Source organism: Hyperoodon ampullatus (genome assembly GCF_949752795.1).
Source record: "Hyperoodon ampullatus genome assembly, chromosome: 11".
NCBI classification, from domain to species: Eukaryota; Metazoa; Chordata; class Mammalia; order Artiodactyla; family Ziphiidae; genus Hyperoodon; species Hyperoodon ampullatus.
In genome coordinates, this window is record NC_136924.1 from 3,578,084 (window position 1) to 3,603,662 (window position 25,579).

Here is a 25,579-nt window from a genome sequence, read left to right on the forward strand (position 1 = left end):
GTTTAATTATATAGATATTAATGGCATTAATCCCTAGGTGAAAAATAATAAATGTCAGGACGAAGTATGCTCTCTCTTCGAAGTGGTTTAGGTTATATGGTGTTGCATGTATTTAATACTTCATATTAAGAATGTCATCTCATTACTCATTATAAAGTTGTTGAAAATAGGTTAGAATAGAAGGGTTCCAAGATGGAATGCAACCACAATCAGTTTAGTATCTGTAATGATTTCTATAATTGAAATTAGGGTTGTTGTTGTTGTTGTGTTTTTTTTTCCTTTTCAGTGTGGATCCAACTAGATTGCTTTTAACATTCAATGTTTCAGTTAACCTTGGTGACAAGTATCACAAAAACACTGCTCTGCATTGGGCAGTACTAGCAGGGAATACCACAGTCATTAGTCTTCTTCTGGAAGCTGGAGCTAATGTCGATGCCCAGAATATCAAGGTAAAACTAGCCTGTATTGATTGTGCTTTGTGAAATGTGGTTACCAAGATGGGAATTCCTTAATAAAACATAGGTTTTTTAACAGACTTTCAGAGATGGAAGAAACTTCTCATTTAAGCTCAACCCTTCCACGCAAGAATTTGTTTTGAAAGACTGATTTATTTACTTACGTCTTTTTAGTATTGGAGTAATTTTCAGATTTTGGTGGCCTTTTCATTAGTGATTTCTTACTGACTTTTGGAAATTAAATTACATAATCTGTTTTTATAGCTGAATAGAATAGTTTTCTGGTTTCTTTAAGAAGATCATTGCAGAGAAGCACAAGTTTATATCACAAGTATGGATAATAACTTTTAGTAATTTTTTGACTTGGTCATTGATTGTCTCATTTTTTTTAAAGTTCAAGACCTTTAAATTTGATAATCACCTTCATGATGTTTATAGGAGACCTCCTCTCCCCCAAATGCTGGACTAATCCAGGAAAAGTATACCAAAAAAGTATACAAAATTATCTAAGAGCAAAGCACAATTAACATTTACACTCTGAGCATTTAGAAATTTATAAATATTTCATGAATACCTGCAAGAAAATGCTATTGGTAGTCTTAAATTTTGGTTAACCATTCTCATTTTTAAAGTTTCAGGATCCACCATGTCTTCAGCAACAGACTCTTTCTGTGAAATGACTTTAAAGTTTTAAACATATCTTTTAATAATATGCATTCATAAATATCTTTGTGCCCGTTGACAAATTTTCTTTCATTTTGACTATAGACCGTAGTATTTTCTGAGTCATGCTTCTTAAATTTGTAAGGAATATGTGCTAATTAAATATGAAAGGAGTTCGAGTCATATAATAATCTAAAATGCCAATCAAAAAGTAGGTTATCTCCTGCTGGATCAGGGCATCTTTTTATGTTGCAATGAATAGTTCTTCCTCTATTTGATTACTCTAAGAAGAGAAGGTTAAACTACTAAAATAAAATAGTTTAAATTTATTTACGATTATAACCAATTTTTAGAAATGAGTCTAATTAGTTAAAAGTAAATATCAGATATCTTATTGGAAACTGTAAGAAATTGAGAAAACCGTGTATTTTCTTTTTCTTTTTTTAAAATTTCAAGTCTTCGTGTCTTTACCCAAAGTGATCAGAATGGTCTAGTATCTGCTAGTAAATGTATGGAAAGAGGAAAGTCAACTTACCATAGTGCCTGACATGTGATGGGCGCTCTAAGTATTTGTTGACTGACTGAAGATTTGTGTAGTCTTGAGCTTTAACTCTAAGCTAGTTTTCATGACTATGCTAGCATAACTCTCTGCCACTTCTGAAATCATGGAGAGAAATTTTTGCTTTTCCAAACATTTTTAAATAGGAAGTTCTGAAAAGTTCATAACACTGTGATTAGTAAATTAGGCTGACCCCAAGGCCTAAAGTATAAGAAAGGAGGAGTTTGACTAAACCTGACCAATATCCCCATGAGAAAAAATTAATGAGATGACCTTATGTTTTATTATCTGAATTGCTTTAGAGTGTTATTTTTTCATCTCTTAGCTACTAGATAGCCATTCCTAAAGTGAGTCCCAGGAATACATTTCTAGTATTTAGTGTTATATTTTTGAAAAAACAGAACCAATTTCACTACAGCAAATAGTGAGTCTCCATAGACTTTGCCAAAAGTCATATAAATATATTGAAATTACATTTGTACCTAAGAATTATGACAAGATGACTGCACAGTTTTGGAATTTGAAACTAGTGTATATTTTCAGAGCATTTAAAAATATCTTTTCTTACCATATAAAATTTTAGATAACTTCTCTTCATTCATGAACTTTAAGTATTTGAGGTGTGGTTTGTAAGTTTAATGTCTTTTCAACTTGTACTCCACATTAACCATTGTATAAACTTTGGTTAGTCTTAGTAAAAGAAATAATCTATAATGAATTTCAACAGAAAGGTAATGGTAAGAATGGAGATAGTTGAACTGATTTAAATGGTTCAAACCTTGTATTTTTAATGTTTTATAGGCTCAACACATGAATTATTTGGTACCAAGATGGGATAAACTGGAATGCACCTTCCTTAACTAGTACAGTTCATGTGACGACCTTCCAGAGTCTATCATGTCAAATAATTGAGCTAATTATTGTACCTGTAGAACTTTTACTGAAATACATCTATTTTTTTGGTTACTTTCTTTTTAATTTTATCTGACTGTATCATCAAGGTTGGCCATTGACAAAAAGGAGTTATTTTAAATATAATTCCTTGCTAGCTCTGGAGTGACATTTTTTTAAACTTTTTATGAGGTATAATTGGTATATAACATTATACAACTTTCAGGTGTACAACATAATGATTTGACATCTGTACACATTGCAAAATGACCAACAAGTCCAGTCAACATCCATCATCTTACACAGTCACAAAATTTTCTTTTTTCTTGTGATGCAAACCCTCGAGCTTTGCTCTTAGCAACTTCTGAATATGCACTATAGTATTATTATTATTATCTTTATTTTGGCTGCACCGGGTCTTAGTTACGGCATGTGGGATCTTTGTTGCGGCATGCAGACTCTCTTAGTTGCAGCATGTGGACTCTCTTAGTTGCAGCATGCAGGCTTCTTAGTTGCGGCATGAGGACTCTTAGTTGTGGCGTGCGGACTCTTAATTGCGGCATGTGAACTCCTAGTTACGGCATGCGTGTGGGATCTAGTTTCCCGACCAGGGATCGAACCGGGGCCCCCTGCATTGGGAGCATGGAGTCTTACACACTGGACCACCAGGGAAGTACCTGCACTATAGTATTATTAACTGTAGTTGCCGTTATGTACATTACATCCTTGTGACTTATTTCTTTTAGAACTGGAAGTTTGTACCTTTGATCCCCTTCACTAATCTTCCTCACTCCCCACAGTGCACTGCCTACCTCTGGCAATCACCAATCTGTTCTCTGTATTTATGAGCTCGAGTTTTGTTGTTGTTTGTTTTATTTATTTTTTAGATTCCACATATAAGTGATATCATATGGTATTTGTTTTTCTCTGTTTGACTTATTTAGAGTGACATTGTTTTTAAAGGAAATAAAGTCTAAGGAGTTGCTTCAGTTGCTCAGGGAACATTTATACTTTCAGAGTAAAAATAATCTTTTTTAACCACTCTGGTGAAAAAGTAGATTTTTGTTTAAAAATGTACTTTTGGGCTTCCCTGGTGGCGCAGTGGTTGAGAGTCCACCTGCCGGTGCAGGGGACACGGGTTCCTGCCCCAGTCCGGGAGGATCCCACGTGCCGCGGAGCGGCTAGGCCCGTGAGCCATGGCCGCTGAGCCTGCGCGTCTGGAGCCTGTGGAGCCTATGCTCCGCAACGGGAGAGGCCACAACAGTGAGAGGCCCGCGTACCGCAAAAAAAAAAAAAAAAAAAAAAAAGAAAATGGAAGGGATAGATGAAGATCAGTTAGGCTTTCGTAATAAATCAGGCAAGTGATGATGTTAGTTTAGCCTGTGATTGTAGAAGTAGTGATGGAGTGAAATGAATGGATTTGGAAATGATAGTTTAGAGTAGAAAAGAAAACGTAGATTAGAAATGAAGGTGAAAGAAAAACACATCGATGACTTAGGTTTTGGTTTGAATAACTGAGTGTCTTGTAATATGTATTGAAGTTGTGAAGATGGAAGGAAACAGACTTTTTTGGGAGTGAAGGCAATAGAAATTGGTTCTGTTTTAGTCATATATAATTTGAGGTGGTATGTTTTAGCTATGTGGAATGTCAAGCTAATTAAGTAAACTTAATTTTGAAAGTGAAAAATTCATTAATAAATAAAAAACAACCAACCTAGATTATTTGTCCTAGAATTTGACAAAGTCGATTCATAGCTGTGTATTTTTCCATTTTTCATTTTAAGTCTTGAGAAAGAAAGTCTGGTTGATAATCATAAATTGTACCAAGATGGAGCCTGTAAATCTGGATATGGCTTTAATAGCTAGTAAAAGTTACATTCTCTAAAGAATATGAAAAATTATATTTAGTTATAATATTTATTAATTGGCCCTATTTCTTCTAAAATAGCTATTTCCTAAATAAAATTAAGCTTAAGTTTCTTAGAAATCTGTCTTGATATCCTTGTAAATTAGTTATTTGAGTAAGGGATTCAATTCTTTTAATATATAAACAAATGATTCTTTTATCAGAATAAGAACTTATTTTGCAGACAATAAATATTAAATGATAGGTGACTTTAAAATGACTACTTTGATCCTTAGAAGGATTAGGAATGGCCATAAACCCTTGATTAGAGGTTCTTAATCTGGGACCCAGCAGTGGATTTTGGTTAGGGGGTGGGTCCATGGACTTCTGAAATTGTTATAAATAAAGTATCAGCACTTTTCTGGGGAGAGAGTCAATGGCTTTTCATCAGACATGACTTAAATGAGTTCAAAAACCATGGCCCCAGATACTGGTTACATAGAATAAATTCAAATCTTCTGAAGTAATAACAGTGAGGAGAGGGAGTGATTTGGGATACTAAGACTCTAAGAAAAATGACCTATGCAGTAATCCCTTTTCATGGTAGCATCTCATTTGTGAATTTAAAGAATATTTCACCCCTTGCACATGTTTTTGGTTGATAAATTTAGATGAATTGAGTTTGGGGCGGGCAGTTAATCCGAGTGCTGCCTACGCATTTATGATTTTTCTTTCTAAAGTTATCAAAGGACATAATTTTTAGCTTGTGCAAAATATACAATTACTGAGCTTTGTTAATTAGTATATTGAAAAACGCTTATATGGTTTCTTGAAAAGAGGTAAGAAACTATTTTCAGAAAATATCTCTTAAGTACCCCACCTAGATGGTCTCCAAGGAAGAATTTTCCTTAGTTTTAATAATGAGTTTCCACCTCACTTAGGCAAAAAGTGATCTTCCACCCGCCACCTTCCATAATGTTTATCACACCAAAACCCCTGAAGAATTTCTTTTATTACCAGTTAGTTACATAGTCTATAAATACTCCATGATTCTTGTTATTACTGCTGTTGTTATTATCATTTACTATTTTGGCTGACACATGGAGTGTTTAAATATAGACTTGACTTGGAACCCTGGTTTTAGTATAATTCTTTAAATTAATTGCTTGTTTATTTTACCAGCTGAATAAAAGAACTGTATAAAAGTAGTCAGATGACTAGAGGAGTAGTTGAAAGATTGCTTAAAGCTCCCTCCATCTTTTTATCTAGGCAATCCTTAGGTGTCACATGGCCCTCTAGTGGAAGGGATGCTCAGCTGGACCGAGGCAACTGCAGGATATTCTCTGGGAGTTGTTACCCAAGGGATTGCTTTTATTCAGGTAATCTTTTAGTTTGGATTAATTAGCTGGTTCTGACAACCTAGGTGACGTAGAATTTTGGAATAGGTAAGGAGAAATTTTAAAACAAATATCCCTATTTGTGGAAGACTCACCTAGATTAGCCCATTTCTTATTAAATACTATTGATCTTTTTATTAAAGGATTGGTTAGGCTTTTTGTTTTTATTGTTGTGTTGTTATTGTTGTTGCTCTTGGTGGTGGTGTGTTTATTTTGTTGTTTGGTTCTTTTTATTTTTCAGTGTTTTTTTTTTTTAATTAAATTGTACTCCATACTTGATTAATAATTATCCCTCATAAGTAAGGAACCCAAGGCTCCTTATTTCTTTATTTTCATCCAGTTTTTTAAAATAAAATTTTAACATGTTTTTTCTTTTTTTAAAGTAATTTTGAATATTCGTCCATAATTCTTGAAATTTTGGTAAACAAAATTATTAATTTTACTTTTCTGTTTAAGGAAGGAGATAAAGAGTGAAGAATATTAAATAGAATAAAAATGTAGGTATCTAACTTGCAAAAGGAGAAATAAGATTGTAAATTAATAAAGGCAAAAAGAAGCATAGATCTAGAATTGGGGACACTCATTTCTTGTTTCTTACTGCCTTTAAAACATTTTAGTTCAGTTATACTCTTTGGAATTCTTTTTCTTGCAGTTAAAGGGAGCTACAAGTCTATAATGTAAGATTAACCATTTTTTGTTACAACCCGTGTTCTCTTTGGAAATTTCTGGATGGGTGAATGACTTTAACATGATCAAGAATACCAATATAACAGTAGAAGTGGAAGTTGACTTTTCTTTTTCTTCCCTGTTCTTTTCCTCAGACTTCGTTCATCACTGAAATTAAACTGAGAGATTTCTGGCAGTTTGGTATTACAGCAGGATGGTTTGTAGCAATAACTATTACTAATGAAACCCTTAAAGAATATGAAATAACTGGATAAACTTAATGGTAGCCTCTGATCCAGCAGGTGCTAAAATACCTACTTTTTGATTACTCTCTAAGTTAAAATGCAAACAGATATAGAATCTATTGAATAAGAGGTGTAAATACATTTTCTGATTGTACCTTGAATGGGAAGGTATAAGTAATATATGATTTAGAGTTTTTTAGTAATTGACTTTGCCAAATGTAAAAACAATGTTAATGAACTAATACTGCAATTTATTTTTGTGGAAGTGCTTTAAAAGTTAGTAACTAAAATATTCTGCTTTTCCTTTCATTTTTTTTAACGTGAATTTCTTTTGCTTATATTATCAGGGTGAATCAGCACTTGATTTGGCAAAGCAGAGAAAAAATGTGTGGATGATCAACCATTTGCAAGAGGCAAGGCAAGCAAAGGGATATGACAATCCATCTTTCCTTAGAAAGTTGAAAGCTGATAAGGTAAGTTCATGACTGAAGATTTTCAATATATAGTCTTTTTAAGTAAGATTCATAAGCATATTTTCTTAGCATGAGTATTTACATTTACAGCCTTTAATCTTGGCATTGACCAGTGTAATTTTTAAAACATTATTTCACCCAAGTAAATAAAGGTAGAAACCAAAGTTTAAAAAAGATGGTATATGTGAAATTGTTTAGATTTCCATAGGCTACTAACATAAGCTTTAATGCATTAATTCAGCTGGCCTTTGTTAAGTAATAGAGAGATAATAAAAGTTTTTCCTGTTTAAGTGTATTTGTTAGTGTAGTAATAAATTATGAAAAATCTTTGTCCTAATATATATATGTTTAAGTGTATTTGTTAGTGTAGTAATAAATTGTGAAAAATCTTAGTCCTAATATATATATATATCTTTTTAAAAACTACTCACAACTCTAGCTATAGTTAATTTAAGCTTTTCATTCTTTTATAATATGTCATAACTTTTATTAGAGAGGGAGAAACATACTATTCACTTCTCTTTAGAAAGTTCATTTTAGATCTTGCATAAAACCTTCAAGTTTTAACTGTATGACTATTGGCTCAGTTGCCTAGTTGTATGATTTCAAAACTAAGAACATTTTCCCGAAAGGCAGGCCTGTATTTCTTTTTTTTTCTTTTTTAATTTATTTATTTTATTTGTTTTTGGCTGGGTTGGGTCTTCATTGATGCGCGCAGGCTTTCTCTAGTTGTGGAGAGCAGGGGCTATTCGTTGCAGTGCGCAGGCTTCTCATTGCTGTGGCTTCTCTTGTTGTGGAGCACAGGTCCTAGGCACGCAGGCCTCAGTAGTTGCAGCATGTGGTCTCAGTAGTTGTGGCTCACAGGCTCTAGAGCACAGGCTCAGTAGTTATGGCACACAGGCTTAGTTGCTCCGTGGCATGTGGATCTTCCCAGACCAGGGCTTGAACCCGGGTCCTCTGCATTGGCAGGCGGATTCTTAACCACTGCGCCACCAGGGAAGCCCCAGGCCTGTATTTCTTAAAAATTTATTTCCTTAAAAGGAAAAATTAGCTGACAGTTTTTTTGTATACCAAAATAATTGACAAGGTATTCGCTAACTTGTCAGTAATCACAACTTGAATGGCATTAAGCCTGAGATATCATATATGTCCTATTCAGGATGCTCTAGTAGTAATACTGTTTGTATAAAGTTAACATTGATCTATCTGTTACTAGAACAAAATAAGTTTTGGGTAAAGGGAAATAGACTTGAGAGCATGCCTCATTTATTTGTGGGAGCTCAGAACTTCCTTAATGAGCTGAAAAGTTCACCAGTCCATTACTTAGACTTCAGAAGAATTAGATTTGTAGTTTATAAACTTGCCTATTTTCAGTCCCATATTTGAGACTAAGGAGCAGTTTTTGCATGTCATGTCAACTTTTCATTTCGCTATTATAGATATTAAAAATAGTTAATTATTTATTTACTTTGATGTTGCTCTGTCCTCTAGAATTTAGAGCAGTTTTGCTCAACAGAGTAAAAAATGGCTAATTTCTCATAATAACTAGGCTACTAGTAAAAATGTCTTTTATTACTCTGGAAAATCCCATTGTCTTTATATGTTCATTTTGCTTAGTGTAAATATGCTAAAGGGTATTTTTTTAATGTATTGTCAGATGAAAATGACTTTGTAAATTCTAGATGTTTATTAATATATAAAGTTATTTATTATAGCAATAATGAACTATATATCAGGGTTATGTGTTTGGATATGGTTTCTTTTAAAAAGATTGCCTCATTAAAAGTTTAGTACAATTTTATTAACATTTGTGTATATTATTGTGATCAGTTCAGAAATTGCGTATTCCTGTTTTTTGGGGTTTTGTTTTTTTGCATTAGTAGCTTTAAATATATTATGCATTCTAAAAAGGTCACTAGATAAAAATATATGATGGATTTGGGCTTTGTGTAATTAAGTATTTGTGTAGACTATTCTCTTTCCATCTCACATTAGAAAAATTTAAATTATGAACATGACCTGGTTGGCTAGTCTGTGAAGTATGTTCTGTATTTAAAACTAAACAAGGAAACACCTAGGACTCAATAGCTTTTTACTAAAAATAAGTCATCCCAAAAGGAAAAAAAAGATATTTTTGGACAGTGATAGTAGACAGATATGAAAAGAGTCTTGATTTTAGAAAACTATTTTAAAAGCTGTTTGATTTTTAAGATTAGAAGATTTTAGGCAGATTTGTGGTTAATTAAGTGTTACTTGCTTATTAATGAGTTAGAAGGAAATCTCTAAATCAGTGTTTCTCAGAATTTAAAAACCCACGATCCCTTTTGTTAACAGTGGAAATCTCACATGTATTACTTCTTAATGTTTATTGATTATGTGAGAATAAATCTGGGAAGATGGAGTAGATATATTTTTTCCCTATTCCTTCCTGCCAAGTACAACTAAAAAACCTGGACATTATGTACAAAACAAATATAGGAAGAGTGACGATGGAGAAAAGGTGGCAGAGCAGGCAGGGAGCTAAGGATCCAAAGAATGACATGGTGGTGAGTTCCCTGCATTTTCTGTTTTTGCCTCATATTTCCCAGAAGAGGAACTGACAAAGCCAGCAACCCAGAATCATGAATGGTACAGACAAAAAAATGCTCCCCCCAAACCTGCTTTTTAGCCACAGGACCACAAAAGAGGCAGCTTATTTAGCAAGATAGAAACTTTTAGAAAATAACTTTCTACTACAGCCAAACACAACAGAAAAAAACATGGCTCCACCCTGACTCACAACAGCAAAGGCCTAGACTTCCGCCCTTACCAGGCTATAATGATGTGCCCCAACTTCTCTCCTGGGGTGGTGTCAGGGAAGGTGGAGTGGAGAGTTGGGACTTTCATCCCCACTGGCTGTTAATGAGGTCCCATCCCCTGCTGTTATCAGTGGAGACCACATAGGAAGCAGTAATGAGGTACTTGTAACCCTCCCAGTCAAGGAGATACCAGTAGAGGTATAGTGGAGAGCTGAAAGTCCCACCTTTGCCTGTCCATAATGAGGAAGCCCCTCCTCAGGTGTCAGTGAAGGCCCCCTTGGGATCCTGGACTTCCACCTCACCTGCCAGTAATGAGAAGGTGTCTCACTTCCCTCCCCCTGCCTACATCAGAGGAATCCACATAAAAGAAAAGGTTTAAGTAAGATCCAGTGTCTCATAATACCCAAAATGTCTAGGTTTCAAACAAAAATCACATATCATACCAAGAATTGAGAAGACCTAACTGAATGAAAAGAGGATCAGTAGATGCCAGTGTGATGACAGAGATATTGGAATTATCTGACAGAAGAATTTAACAATCATCATAAAAAGGCTTTAGTGAATACTTACGAACATGCTTGAAACAACTGAAAAATAGAGTCTCAGCAAAGAAATAGAAGTATAGAAATAGAATATAAAGAAGAACCAAATGGAAATTTTAAAACGGAAAATTATAATAGCCAAAATAAAGAGTCAGTGGATGAGCTCAACAGCAGAAGAGAGGAGACAGAGGAAAGGATCAATGACCTTGAAGATAGACGATAAAAATTACCTGTTTTCAACAACAAAAGGAAATAGACTGAGAAAAACAAGCAAAACAGAACAGAACTTTAGGGACCTGTGGTTATAACAGAATATCTAACACTGATATGATTGGAGTACCAGAAGAAGAAAAGCGGGTGGAGCTGAAAAAGTACTCAAACATATAATGGCCAAAAACCCCCCAAATTTGGCAAAAGAAAGACCTGCAGATTAAAAGTGGAGCAAACCCTAAACAGAATAAACTCAAATCCAAACCAAACACTCATAGTCAAACTTCTGGAAACTAAAGACTAAGAAATAAAAATCTTGAAGGCCCCTTACCAGTAGGGGTAAAACTATTCAAGAACACTGGATTTCTCATCAGAAACCATAGAGGCAGAAGGAGCTGCCACATTTTCCAAGTGCTGGATGGAAAGAACTTTCAATCCAGAATCCTTTATCCAGTGAAAATATCTTTCAGGAGTGAAGGAGAAGTCAACACATTTTCAGATAAAGGAAAAGTAAGAGAATTTGTGGCCAGCAGACCTGCCCTAAAAAAATGGCTAAGAGAAGTTCTTTAGACAGAAGGAAAATGATAAAAGAAAGAATCTTGGAACATAAGATCATGGTAAGCAAAATTATGGGTAAATACAGTAGACTTTCCTTCTTATCCTCCATCTTCCAAATTATGTTTGACAGTCGAAGCAAAATTATAATACTGTTTGATGTGGATCTACATGTATGTAGAAAACATATTTGAGACAATTTATAATGTAAACAGGGGAGGGTAGAGGGACATTAATGGAGGTAAGGTTTCCACATCTCACTTGAATTGGTAAAATGATGACACCAGTATACTGTGATAAGTTATATTTATATAATACTTAGAGTACCCACTAAAAAAGTTATTCAGAGAGATATACTCAAAAACACCATAGATAAAATAAAATTCTAAAAAGCTTTTCAGTAACCCACAAGAAGTCAGGAAAAAGAAACCAGAAACAAAGACACAGAACAAACAAAAAACCAAAAAATAAATTTATAGATTTAAACCCTAACATATCAATAATTAGAGTAACTGTAAATGGTCTAAATATACCAATTAAAAGACAGATATTGGCAGTGTGGATTACAAAGTGTGACTCAACTCTATGCTGTCTGTAAGAAACTCACTTCACATACAAGAATATTGGCAAGTTACTTATATGGGCAAGTAGCAGAATGGAAATGACATATGATACCAAAAGCAGGCGAAGACAGTACAAAAAGGAAAACTAGAGGCATACCTCATTTTATTGCATTTCACAGATATTTCATCTTTGTTTGTTTGTTTGTTTTTGCAAAGTGAAGGTTTGTGGCCATCTGCATCTAGTAAGTCTTGTTGGTGCCATCTTTCCAACAACATTTGCTTACTTCGTATCTCCATGTCACATTTTGGTAATTCTCCCAATATTTCAAACCCTCCACCAGCAAAAAGATTATGACTTGATAAAGGCTCAAAAGATGGTTAGCATTTTTTAACAATAAAGTATTTTTTACTTAAAGTGTGTACAGTGTTTTTTTAGACATAATGCTACTGCATGCTTAATAGACTACAGTATAGTGTAAACATAACTTTTTAAAATTGAAATGTAGTTGACGTCCAATATTATGTCAGTTTCAGATGTACTACGTAGTGATTTCACATTTGTATACGTTATGAAATGATCACCACATTAAGTCTAGTAACCATTTGTCCCTATACAAATTTATTACAATCTTATTGACCATATTCCTTATGCTATATATTACATCCCATGGCTTATTTATTTTATAACTGGACGTTTGTACCTCTTAATCCCCTTCATCTCTTTCACCCCCAACCCCCTCCCCTCTGGCAACCACCTGTCCTTTGTATCTCTGAGTCTGTTTTTGGTTTGTTTGTTTTTTTATTCCCCATATAAGTGAGACCATATGGTATTTGTGTTTCTCTGACTTATTTCACCTAGCATAATACCTCTCGATCCATTCATGTTGTCACAAATGGCAAGATTTCATTCTTTTTTTATGGCTGAGTAATATTCCATTGTACATATAGATCACATTTTCTGTGTCTATTCATCTCTGTCAGTGGGCATTTAAGTTGCTACCATGTCATGGTTATTGTAAATGATACTGCGGTGAACATTGAGGTGTATATATATTTTCTAAGTAGTCTTTTTGTTTCTTTGGGTAAATACCCAGAAGTGAAATTGCTGGGTCATGTGTCAGTTCTATTTTTAATTTTTTGAGGACCCTCCATACTGTTTTCCAGAGTGCCTGTACCAATTTACAATTCTACCAATAGTGCACAAGGATTCCCTTTTCTCCACATCCTTGCCAACATTTGTTATTTCTTGTCTTTTTTGATGATAGCCATTCTCACAGGTCTGAGGTGGTATCCTGTTTTGGTGTTGATTTGCATTTCCCTGATGAGTGATGTTGAGCATCTTTTCATGTGTCTGTTGGCCATTTGTATATCTTCTTTGAAAAAATGTCTATTCCAGGTCCTCTGCCCACTTTATAATTGAGTTGTTTTTTTTTTTGATGTTGAGTTATATGAGTTCTTTGTATATTTTGGATATTAACCCCTTATCAGGTGCATCATATGCAGATACCTTCTCCCATTCAGTGAGCTGCCCTTTTGGTTTGTTGTTGTTGTTGTTAGTTTCCTTTACTGTAGTTTCCTGCAATCCCATTTGTTTACTTTTGGTTCCCTTGATTAAGGAGACAGAGCCAAACAACTATTGCTGAGACTGATGTCAAAGAACACGCTGTCTGTTTTCTTCTGGGAGTTTTACGTTTCAGGTTTTACAGTTACGTCTTTAATCCATCTTGAGTTTAGTTTTGTGTGTGATGTGAGAAACTAGTCCAGTGTGATTCTTTTACATGTGTAGCTGTCCAGTTTTCCCAACACCATTTAATGAAAAGGTTTTTTTCCCCTCATTTTATATTCCTGCTTCCTTTGTTGTAGATTAATTGATCATATAAGCATGGGTTTATTTTGGGGCTCTCCATTCTGTTCCATGGATCTGTGTGTCTGTTTTTGTGCCAGTGTCATACTGTTTTGATTACTGTTAACTTTGCAGTGTAGTTTGAAATCCCAGAGTGTGATACTTCAGGTTTGTTCTTTCTCAAGATTGCTTTGGCTATTCAGGGTCTTTCGTGTTTCCATACAGATTGTAGAATTACTTGTTTTAGTTCTGTGAAAAATGCCATGGGTATTTTGATAGGGACCACATTGAATCTGTAGATTGCCTTGGGTAGTGTGGTCATTTTAGCAATATTAATTCTTCCAGTCTGTGAGAATGGTATGTTTTACCATTTTTTTGTGTCATCTTCAGTTTCTTTCATCAATATCTTATAGTTTTCAGAGTACCAATCTTTTACCTCTTTGGTTAGATTTATTCCTAGGTATTGTATTTTTTTTTGATGCAGTTGTAAATGGGATTGTTTTCTTAGTTTCTCTTTCTGATGGTTTGTTATTACAACAGAGTTTAGTTTATTAATTTTGTATCCTGCAACTTTACTGAATTCACTTATTAGTTCTAATAGTTTTTTGGTGGTGTCTTCAGGGTTTTCTGTATCTAGTGTCATGTCATCTGCAAACAGTGACAGTTTTACTTCTTCCTTTCCAATTTGGATTCCCTTTCTTTCTTTTTCTTATCTCATTGCTGTGGCTAGGACTTCTAGTACTGTGTTGAATAAAAATAGAAGAGTGCCCATCCTTGTCTTGTTCCTGATCTTAAAGGAAATGCTTTCAGCTTTTCACCACTGAGTATGATGTTAGCTGTGGGTTTGTCATATATGGCCTTTTTTTTGTTGAGGTATGTTCCCTTTATACCCACTTTGTTGAGAGTTTTTTTTTTTTTTATCATAAATGGATGTTGAATTTTGTCAAAAGCTTTTTATGTATCTACTGAGATAATCATATGGGTTTTATTCTTCAGTTTGTTAATGTAGTATATCATGCTGATTGATTGGCTATTTGGGTGGTCCCAGGTGGTGGTGGGGGCAGTGCTCAGAGCTGGTGCCACCCAGCTGGAGGGTGGGCCAGTTTCTGGGTACTAATAGGCTAGAGGGACGATTCTAGAAGGGTGCTTGCCCACCCTAGTGTTATTAGGGTGCTTGCCCACCCTAGTGTTATTAGGGTAGAAGAAGTTCCCCAAAATAGCTGCCACCAGCTTCTGTATCAGCAGGGGTCTCTTATTTGCCTCCTGCCTCTCCAGAGGACTCTCCAAGATCAGCAAGTGGATCTCTTCCAGGCTTCTAACTGCTGCTTCTTTGTGCTGAGACTTGGAGCATCTCAGATTTTTCCAGTGTCCTTTAAGAGCAGAGTCTCTGTTTCCTATAGCCCTCCAGCTCTCCTGAACATGGGCCCTGCTGGTTTCCAAAGCCAGGAATTCTGGGAGCTTTACTTCCTGGTGCAGGACCCATTGGCTGAGGAGTCCCACACGGGGCTCAGACCCCTTCTCCCTCGTAGAGGAAAGGCCTCCACGATTGTGATATTCCTTCCATTTGTGGGTCACTGATCCTGGGGGTGTGAGCCCTGATTATACCATGTCTCCACCCCTCCTACCCATCTCATTGTGGTTCCGTCTTTATTTCTTTAGTTATGGAAAATCTTTTCTGTTAGTCTAAAGGTCATTTTCCTAGAGAGTTGCTCTGTAAATAGTTGTAAAGTACTTGTATGCTGAAACATTTTAAATGCAATGAAAGAAATCAAGGATGATCTAAATAAGTGGAGAGACATACTGTGTTCATGAACTGGAAGACTCAACTTAGTAAATATGTTAGTTGTCCCCAAATTAATATACAGGTTTAATGTAATTAAATAATTCCAGCAAAATTTTTTATTTGTATATACAAGATTATTCCAAAATTTATATGGAAAGGCAGTAGACTTAGAGTAGCTAAAACAATTTTGAAAAAGAAGAATCACTCTGCAGTTTTAAGACCTACTATATAGCTTGAGTAATCAAGACTGTGTAGTATTGCTGGAGGAATAAAGTGATCAGTGGAACAGAAAAGAGAGCCCAGAAGTAGAACCACAGAGGTATGCCCACTGACATTTGACAATGTGTAAAAGCAATTCATTGGAGGAAAGACAGCCTTTTCACCAATTGATATTGGAGCATTTGGACATGCATAGGCAAAAAAATAAACCTCTACTCAAACGTCACACTGTATTAAAAAATTAACTCGGGCTTCCCTGGTGGTGCAGTGGTTTAGAGTCCACCTGCCGATGCAGGGGACATGGGTTCGTGCCCCGGTCCAGGAGGATCCCACATGCCGCGGGGCGGCTGGGCTCGTGAGCCATGGCCGCTGAGCCTACATGTCCGGAGCCTGTGCTCTGCAACGGGAGAGGCCACAACAGTGAGAGGCTGCAAAAAAAAAAAAAAAAAAAAAAAAAAATTTAACTCAAAACTGTTCAAGACTAAATGTAAACCGTAAAACTAAAAATCTAGGGCTAGGCAAAGAGATTTGACACAAAAAGTATGATCCATAAAGGTAAAAATTGATCATTTGGATTTAGATCAAAATTTTAAACTTACGTTCTATGAAAGACCCTGTGATTAGAATGAAAAGGCATACTACAGACTGGGAGAAAGTATTTACAAGCCACATTTCCAACAAAGGACTAGTTTCCAAAATATATTGAGAACTTTCAAAACTCAGCAGTGCAAAATCAATACAATTAGAAAATAGGCTAAACGAGATATTTTCACCAAAAAAGATATAAAAATGGCAGATAAGCAGGTGAAAGATCTTCAACATCATTTTAGTCATCAGGGAAATGCAAATTGAAACCACAGTGACTTACTATTTTATACCTGTCAGAATAACTAAATAAAAACTTGCAACAACACCAAATGCTGATGAGGATGCCGAGAGACTCATCTGTTGCTGAAGGATATGTAAAAAAGTACAGCACCCTGAAGAACAGTTTGGAATTTTCTTTTAAAAAGCTTAACATGCAATACCATACAACCCGGAAACTGTACTCTTAAGCATTTATCCAAGAGAAATGAAACCTTATATTCACACAAAAATTTGTATGTGAATGTTTATAGCAGCTTTATTCATAGTAACCCAAAATAGAAACAACCCAAACGTCCTTCAGTGGGTGAATGATTAAACAAACTGACACATTCATACCATGGAGTATTCCTCAGCAATAAAAAGGAATGAACTAATGGTACTTACAGGAACCCAATGAATATCTGGAGAATTCTATTATGAGTAAAAAGCCAATCCTATAAGGTTACATACTGTATAATTCCATTTGTATAAAATTCTTGAAATGATAAAATTATGGGAATGTAGAACACATTAGTAGTTGGCAGAGGTTAATATGGCAGTGAGGAGTAGGGTATGAGGGAAATTGCTATAAAAGGATGGAAATATTCCTTGTAGTGATGGAAATATTCTGTATCTTAATTGTGTCAGTGTCAATATCCTGATTGTGATATTATACTATGCTTTTGCAACATGTTAGCCATTTGGGAACTTTGGGTAATGATCTGTCCGCATTTTTTATTAAAACTATGTGACCCACAGCAAACATCATACTCAATGGTGAAAAGCTGAAAGCATACCTTCTAAGGTTGGGAACAAGACAAGGCAAGGATGCCCACTCTTGCCACTTTAATTCAACATGGTTTTGGAATTCCTAGCCACAGCAATCAGAGAAGAAAAAGAAATAAAATGAACCCAAATTGGAAAAGAAGAAGTAAAATTGTCACTGTTTTCAGATGACATTATGCTATACATAGAAAACCCTAAAGATGCTACCACAGAACTACTAGCACTCATCAGTGAATTCAATAAGATTACTGGATACAAAATTAATATACAGAAATCTATTTCATTTCTATACACTGTCAATGAAATATCAAAAAGAGAAATTAAGGGAACAGTCCCATCTACCATCACATCAAAAAAGAATAAAATACCTAGGAGTAAACCTACCTAAGGAGGCAAAATGCCTGTACTCTAAAAACTATAAGATGCTAATGAAAGAAATTGAAGATGTCCCAAACAGATGGAAAGGTATACCATGTACTTGGATTGGAAGAATCAATATTGTTAAAATGATCATACTATCCAAGGCAGTCTACAGTTTCAACACAATCTCTATCAAATTACCAATGGCATTTTTCACAGAACTAGAACAAAAGATTTTTAAATTTGTATGGAACCACAAAAGACCCAGAATAGCCAAAAAAATCTTCAGAAAGAAAAACGGAGCTGGAGGAATCATGCTCCCTGACTTCAGACTATACTGCAAAGCTACAGTAATCGGAGATTCCACTCAAGCCAGGAACCTCAACAAGGGAAAAGAGAGAGCTTCTGAGACAAAGTTCGGGGTTAACCCATTGCTGTGGTGAGAGGCTTCAGTAAATCACAGCCGAAATACACTGGACAAACGTTCGTGATTCCCAGGAGTTAAGAAAAGAGATGCAAAAGAAGAGAAAATGTTGCGATTTCTTCATATTTTCAGCACTGCAGTTATGTGTTCTAAGCATCTTCTGAAAGCCTCTTTGTAAATACTTTTAAAAGGCCAGAAAAATGTTAGTGTTGCTGCCTTAGATGTTCCAGTCTGCCTTCTGCCTTTCTCTGATGACTACACCATTAGAGTCAAAAGAAGAAAATTCCAGGCAAGAAGCCTTAGAGGGCAGACAGCAGAAGCAAGAAGAACTACAATCCTGGAGCCCATGGAACAAAAACCACATTCACAGAAAGAGAGACAAGATGAAAAGACAGAGGGCTATGTACCAGATGAAGGAACAAGATAAAACCCCAGAAAAAAAACTAAATGAAGTGGAGATAGGCAACCTTCCAGAAAAAGAATTCAGAATAATGATAGTGAAGATGATCCAGGACCTTGGAAAAAGAATGGAGGCAAAGACTGAGAAGATGCAAGAAATGTTTAACAAAGACCCAGAAGAATTAAAGTACAAACAGAGAGGAACAATACAATAACTGAAATGAAAACTACACTAGAAGGAATCAGTAGCAGAAGAACTGAGGCAGAAGAACGGATAAGTGACCTGGAAGACAGAATGGTGGAATTCACTGCTGCGGAACAGAATAAAGAACAAAGAATGAAAAGAAATGAAGACAGCCTAAGAGACCTCTGGAACAACGATAAACGTAACAAATTCGCATTATAGGGCATCCCAGGAGGAGAAGAGAGAGAAAGGACCTGAAAAAATATTTGAAGAGATTATACTCAAAAACTTTCCTAACATGGGAAATGAAATAGCCACCCAAGTCCAGGAGGCGCAGAGAGTCCCATACAGGAAAAACCCAAGGAGAAACACGCTGAGACACATAGTAATCAAATTGGCAAAAATTAAAGACAAAGAAAAATTATTGAAAGCAGCAAGGGAAAAACGGCAAATAACATATAAGATTAACAGCTGATTCCTAAGCAGAAACTCTACAAGCCAGAAGGGAGTGGCATGACATATTTAAAGTGATGAAAGGGAAGAACCTACAAGCAGGATTACTCTACCCGGCAAGGATCTCATTCAGATTCGATGGAGAAATCAAAAGCTTTACAGACAAGCAGAAGCTAAAAGAATTCAGCACCACCAAACCAGCTCTACGACAAATGTTAAAGGAACTTCTCTAAGTGGGAAACACAAGAGAAGAAAAGGACTTACACAAACAAACCCAAAACAATTAGGAAAATGGTAATAGGAATATACATATCGATAATTACCTTCAATGTGAATGGATTAAATGCTCCAACCAAAAGACACAGGGTCGCTGAATGGATACAAAAACAAGACCCATATATATGCTGTCTACAAGAGACCCACTTCAGACCTAGGGACACATAAAGACTGAAAGTGAGGGGATGGAAAAACATACTCCATGCAAATGGAAATCAAAATAAAGCTGGAGTACCAATACTCATATCAGGTAAGATAGACTTTAAAATAAAGAATGTTACAGGAGGCAAAGAAGGACACTACATAATGATCAAGGGATCAATCCAAGAAGATATAACAATTATAAATATATATGCATCCAACATAGGAGCACCTCAATACAGAAGGCAACTGCTAACAGCTCTAAAAGAGGGAATCAACAGTAACACAACACTAGTAGGGGACTTTAACACCTCACACCAATGGACATATCATCCAAACAGAAAATTAACAAGGAAACGCAAGCTTTAAATGACACAATAGACCAGATAGATTTAATTGATATTTATAGGACATTCCATCCAAAAGCAGCAGATTACACTTTCTTCTCAAGTGCACACGAAACATTCTCCAGGATAGATCACGTCTTGGGTCACAAATCAAGCCTCAGTAAATTTAAGAAAATTGAAATCATATCAAGCATCTTTTCTGACCACAACACTATGAGATTAGAAGTCAGTTACAGGGGGAAAAAATGTAAAAAACACAAACACATGGAGGCTAAACAATACATTACTAAATAACCAAGAAATCACTGAAGAAATCAAAGAGGAAATAAAAAAATACCTAGAGACAAATGACAATGAAAACGTGATGATCCAAAGCCCTTGGGATGCAGCAAAAGCAGTTCTAAGAGGGAAGTTTATAGTAATACAAGCCTACCTCAAGAAACAAGAAAAATCTCAAATAAACAATCTAACCTTACACCTAAAGGAACTACAGAAAGAAGAACAAACAAAACCCAAAGTTAGTAGAAGGAAAGAATTCATAAAGATCAGAGCAGAAATAAATGGCATAGAAACAAAGAAAACAATAGCAAAGATCAATAAAACTAAAAGCTGGTTCTTTGAGAAGATAAGCAAAATTGATAAACGATTAGACACAGTCATCAAGAAAAAGAGGGAGAGGACTCAAATCAATAAAAGTAGAAAGGAAAAAGGAGAACTTACAACAGACACCACAGAAATATAAAGCATCCTAAGAGACTACTACAGGCAGCTCTATGCCAACAAAATGGACAGCTTGGAAGAAATTGACAAATTCTTAGAAAGGTATAACCTTCCAAGACTAAACCAGGAAGAAATAACAAATACGAACAGACCAATCACAAGTAATGAAATTGAAACTGTGATTAAAAATCTTCCAACAAACAAAAGCCCAGGACCAGATGGCTTCACAGGTGAATTATGTCAAACATTTAGAGAAGACCTAAAATCCATCCTTCCCAAACTCTTCCAAAAAATTGCAGAGTAAGAAACACTCCCAAACTCATTCTGTGAGGCCATCATCACCCTGATACCAAGACCAGACAAAGATACTACAAAAAAAGAAAATTACAGACTAATATCACTGATGAATATAGATGCAAAAATCCTCAACAAAATACTAGCAAACAGAATCCAACAACACATTAAAAGGATCATACACCATGATCAAGTGGGATTTATCCCAGGAATGCAAGGAATCTTCAGTATACGCAAATCAATCAATGTGACACACCATATTAACAAACTGAAGAATAAAAAACGTATGGTCATCTCAATAGATGCAGAAAAAGCTTTTGACAAAATTCAACACCCATTTATGATAAAAACTCTCCAGAAAGTGGGCATACAGGGAACCGACCTCAGCATAATAAAGGCCATATACGACAAACCCACAGCAAACATCTGTCTTAATGGTGAAAAACTGTAAGAATTTCCTTTCAGATCAGGAACAAGACAAGGATGTCTGCTCTCACGGCTATTATTCAACATAGTTTTGGAAGTCCTGGCCACGGCAGTCAGAGAAGAAAAAGAAATAAAAGGAATCCAAATTGGAAAAGAAGAAGTAAAACTGTCACTGTTTGCAGATGATATGATATAATACATAGAGAATCCTAAAGATGCCACCAGAAAACTACTAGAGCTAATCAATGAATCTGGTAAAGTTGCAGGATACAAAATTAATGCCAAGAAATCTCTTGCATTCCTATACACTAATGATGAAAAATCTGAAAGAGAAATTAAGGAAACACTCCCATTTACCACTGCAACAAAAAGAATAAAATACCTAGGAATAAATCTACCTAGGGAGACAAAAGACCTGTATGCAGAAAACTATAAGACACTGATGAAAGAAATTAAAGATGATACAAATAGATGGAGAGATATACCATGTTCTTGGATTGGAAGAAACAATATTGTGAAAATGACTATACTACCCAAAGCAATCTAGAGATGCAATCCCTATCAAATTACCAATGGCATTTTTTACAGAACTAGAAGAAAAAATCTTAAAATTTGTTTGGAGACACAAAAGGCCCCAAATAGCCAAAGCAGTCTTGAGGGAAAAAAACGGAGCTGGAGGAATCAGACTCCCTGACTTCAGACTATACTACAAAGCTACAGTAATCAAGACAATATGGTACTCACACAAAAACAGAGATATAGATCAATGGAACAGGATAGAAAGCCCAGAGATAAACCCACGCACCTATGGTCAACTAATCTATGACAAAGGAGGCAAGGATATACAGTGGAGAAAAGACAGTCTCTTCAAGAAGTGGTGCTTGGAAAACTGGACAGCTACATGTAAAAGAATGAAATTAGAACACTCCCTAACACCATACACAAAAATAAACTCAAAATGGATTAGAGAACTAAATGGAAGACCGGACACTATAAAACTTAGAGGAAAACATAGGAAGAACACTCTTTGACATAAATCACAGCAAGATCTTTGTTGATCCACCTCTTAGAGTAATGGAAATAAAAAGAAAAACAAACAAATGGGCCCTAATGAAACCTAAAAGCTTTGGCAAAGCAACGGAGACTACAAGCAAGACGAAAAGACATCCCTCAGAATGTGAGAAAATCTTTGCAAATGAATCAACGGACAAAGGATTAATCTCCAAAACATATAAACAGCTCATGCAGTTCAATATTAAAAAAACAGCCCGATCAGAAAAGGGCAGAAGGGCTTCCCTGGTGGTGCAGTGGTTGAGAGTCCGCCTGCCGATGCAGGGGACACGGGTTCGTGCCCCGGTCCGGGAGGATCCCACATGCCGCGGAGCAGCTGGGCCCGTGAGCCATGGCCGCTGAGAGCCTGTGCGTCCGGAGCCTGTGCTCCGCAACGGGAGAGGTCACAACAGTGAGTGGCCCGCGTACCGCAAAAAAAAAAAAAGAAAGAAAAGGGCAGAAGACCTAAATAGACATTTTTCCAAAGAAGACATACAGATGGCTAAGAAGCACATGAAAAGATGCTCAACATCACTAATCATTAGAGAAATGCAAATCAAAACTACAATGAGGTATCACCTCACACCAGTTAGAATGGGTATCATCAGAAAATCTGTAAACAACAAATGCTGGAGAGGGTGTGGAGAAAAGGGAACCCTTCTGCACCATTGGTGGGAATGTAAATTGATAAACCACTATGGAGAACACTATGGAGGTTCCTTTAAAAACTAAAAATAGAATTACCATATGACCCAGCAATCCCACTACTGAGTGTATACCCAGAGAAAACCATAATTCAAAAGACACGTGCACCCCAATGTTCATTGCAGCAGTATTTACAGCAGCCAGGTCATGGAAGCAACCTAAATGCCCATCAAGAGATGAATGGATAAAGAAGATGTGGTACATATATACAGTGGAATATTACTCAGCCATAAAAAAGGACGAGTTGGGTCATGTGTAGAGACATGGATGAATCTAGAGACTGTCATACAGAGTGAAGTAAGTCAGAAAGAGAAAAACAGATATCGTATATTAACACATATATGTGGAACCTAGAGAAATGGTACAGATGAACCGGTTTGCAGGGTAGAAATTGAGACACAGATGTAGAGAACAAACATGGACACCAAGGGGGAAAGTGGCGGAGGCGGGTGATGGTGGTGCTGTGATGAATTGGGAGATTGGGATTGACATATATACACTAATATGTAAAAATGGATAACTAATAAGAACCTGCTGTATAAAAAAAAACAAGTACAGTAATCAAAACAGTATGGTATTGGCAGAAAAGCAGATTGTATAGATCCATGGAACAAGATAGAAAACTCAGAAATAAACCCATGCACTTATGGTCAAATAATCTATGACAAAGGAGGCAAGAATATACAATGGAGAAAAGACAGTCTCTTCAGTAAGTGGTGCTGGGAAAACTGGATACCTACAAGTAAAAGAACAAACATTCTCTAACACCATATCAAAAGATAAACTCAGGGCTTCCCTGGTGGCGCAGTGGTTGAGAGTCCGCCTACCGATGCAGGGGACACGGGTTCGTGCCCCGGTCCGGGAAGATCCCACATGCCGCGGAGCGGCTGGGCCCGTGAGCTGTGGCCGCTGAGCCTGCGCGTCCGGAGCCTGTGCTCCGCAACGGGAGAGGCCACAACAGTGAGAGGCCCGCGTACCACAAAAAAAAAAAAAAAAGACCTAAATGTAAAACTGGATACTATAGTACTCCTAGAGGAAAACATAAGCCAAACACTCTTTGACATAAATCATAGCAATATTTTTTTGGCTTTGTCTCCTAGAGTAGTGGAAATAAAAACAAAAATAAACAATTGAGACCTAATTAAGCTTAAAAGCTTTTGCAAAGGAAACCAGAAACAAAACAAAAAGACAACCTGCAGAATTGGAGAAAATATTTGCAAACGATGCTACCGACAAGCGATTAATTTCCAAAATATACAAACAACTCATACAGCTTAATATCAAAAAAACAAACAACCCAATGAAAAAATGGGCAGAAGACCTAAATAGAGATTTCTCCAAAGAAGACATACACATGGCCATCAGGCACATGAAAAGATGCTCAACATAGCTAATTATTAGAGAAATGCAAATCAAAACTACAATGTGATATCACCTCACACCAGAATGGCCCTCAATAAAAAGTCTACAAATAATAAATGCTGGAGAGGGTATGGAGAAAAAGGAACCCTCCTACACTGTTGGTGAGAATGTAAATTGGTGCAGCTACTGTGGAGAACAGTATGGAGGTTCCTTAAAAAACTGAAAATAGAATTACCATATGATCCAAGAATCCCACTCCTGGACATATATCTGGATAAAACTCTAATCTGAAAAGATACATGCACCCCAATTTTCAGAGCAGCACTGTTTACAATAGCCAAGACATGAAAGCAACCTAAAGAAGATGTGGTATATATACACAATGGAATATTACTCAGCCATAAAAAAGAATGAAATAATGCCATTTGCTGCAACGTGGATGGACCTAGAAATCATATTAAGTGAAGTAAGTCTGAGACAAATATCATATGATATCACTTATATGTGGAATCTTAAAAAATGATATAAATGAACTTATTTGCAAAACAGAAATAGACTCACAGACATAGAAAACAAACTTATGGTTACCAGAAGGGATAACGGGGTGGGCGCAGATAAATTAGGAGTTTGGGATTAACATATACACACTACTTTGTATAAAATAGATAAACAACAAGGACCTACTATATAGCACAGGGAACTGTATTCAGTGTCTTGTAATAACCTATAATGGAAAAGAATCTGTAAAAGAATATATATATATATTCTTTTATATGTATGACTGAGTCACTTTGCTGTACAGCTGAAGCTAACACAACATTGCAAATTAACTACATCAGTTTAAAAAATGGTTTTAAAAAACTGCATGTGGGCTTCCCTGGTGGCGCAGTAGTTGAGAATCTGCCTGCTAATGCAGGGGGCACGGGTTCGAGCCCTGGTCTGGGAAGATCCCACATGCCACAGAGCAACTGGGCCCGTGAGCCGCAACTACTGAGCCTGCGCGTCTGGAGCCTGTGCTCTGCAACAAGAGAGGCCACGATAGTGAGAGGCCCGCGCACCGTGATGAAGAGTGGCTTCCGCTTGCCACAATGAGAGAAA

The 25,579-nt window shown here is 36.1% G+C and overlaps 1 protein-coding gene across 1 annotated transcript in view; it reads left to right on the forward strand.

The window, feature by feature from the left end:
* Positions 1-25,579, forward strand: part of ZDHHC17 (zDHHC palmitoyltransferase 17) — a gene marked incomplete at both ends in the record, with an annotated part of 93,212 nt that overhangs the window by 44,882 nt on the left and 22,751 nt on the right. Inside the window, 2 exons of the mRNA XM_079714285.1 lie at positions 287-449; positions 7,070-7,195. Of these exons, the coding sequence (XP_079570411.1) occupies positions 287-449; positions 7,070-7,195 (289 nt within the window). The remainder of the gene's footprint in view (positions 1-286; positions 450-7,069; positions 7,196-25,579) is intronic.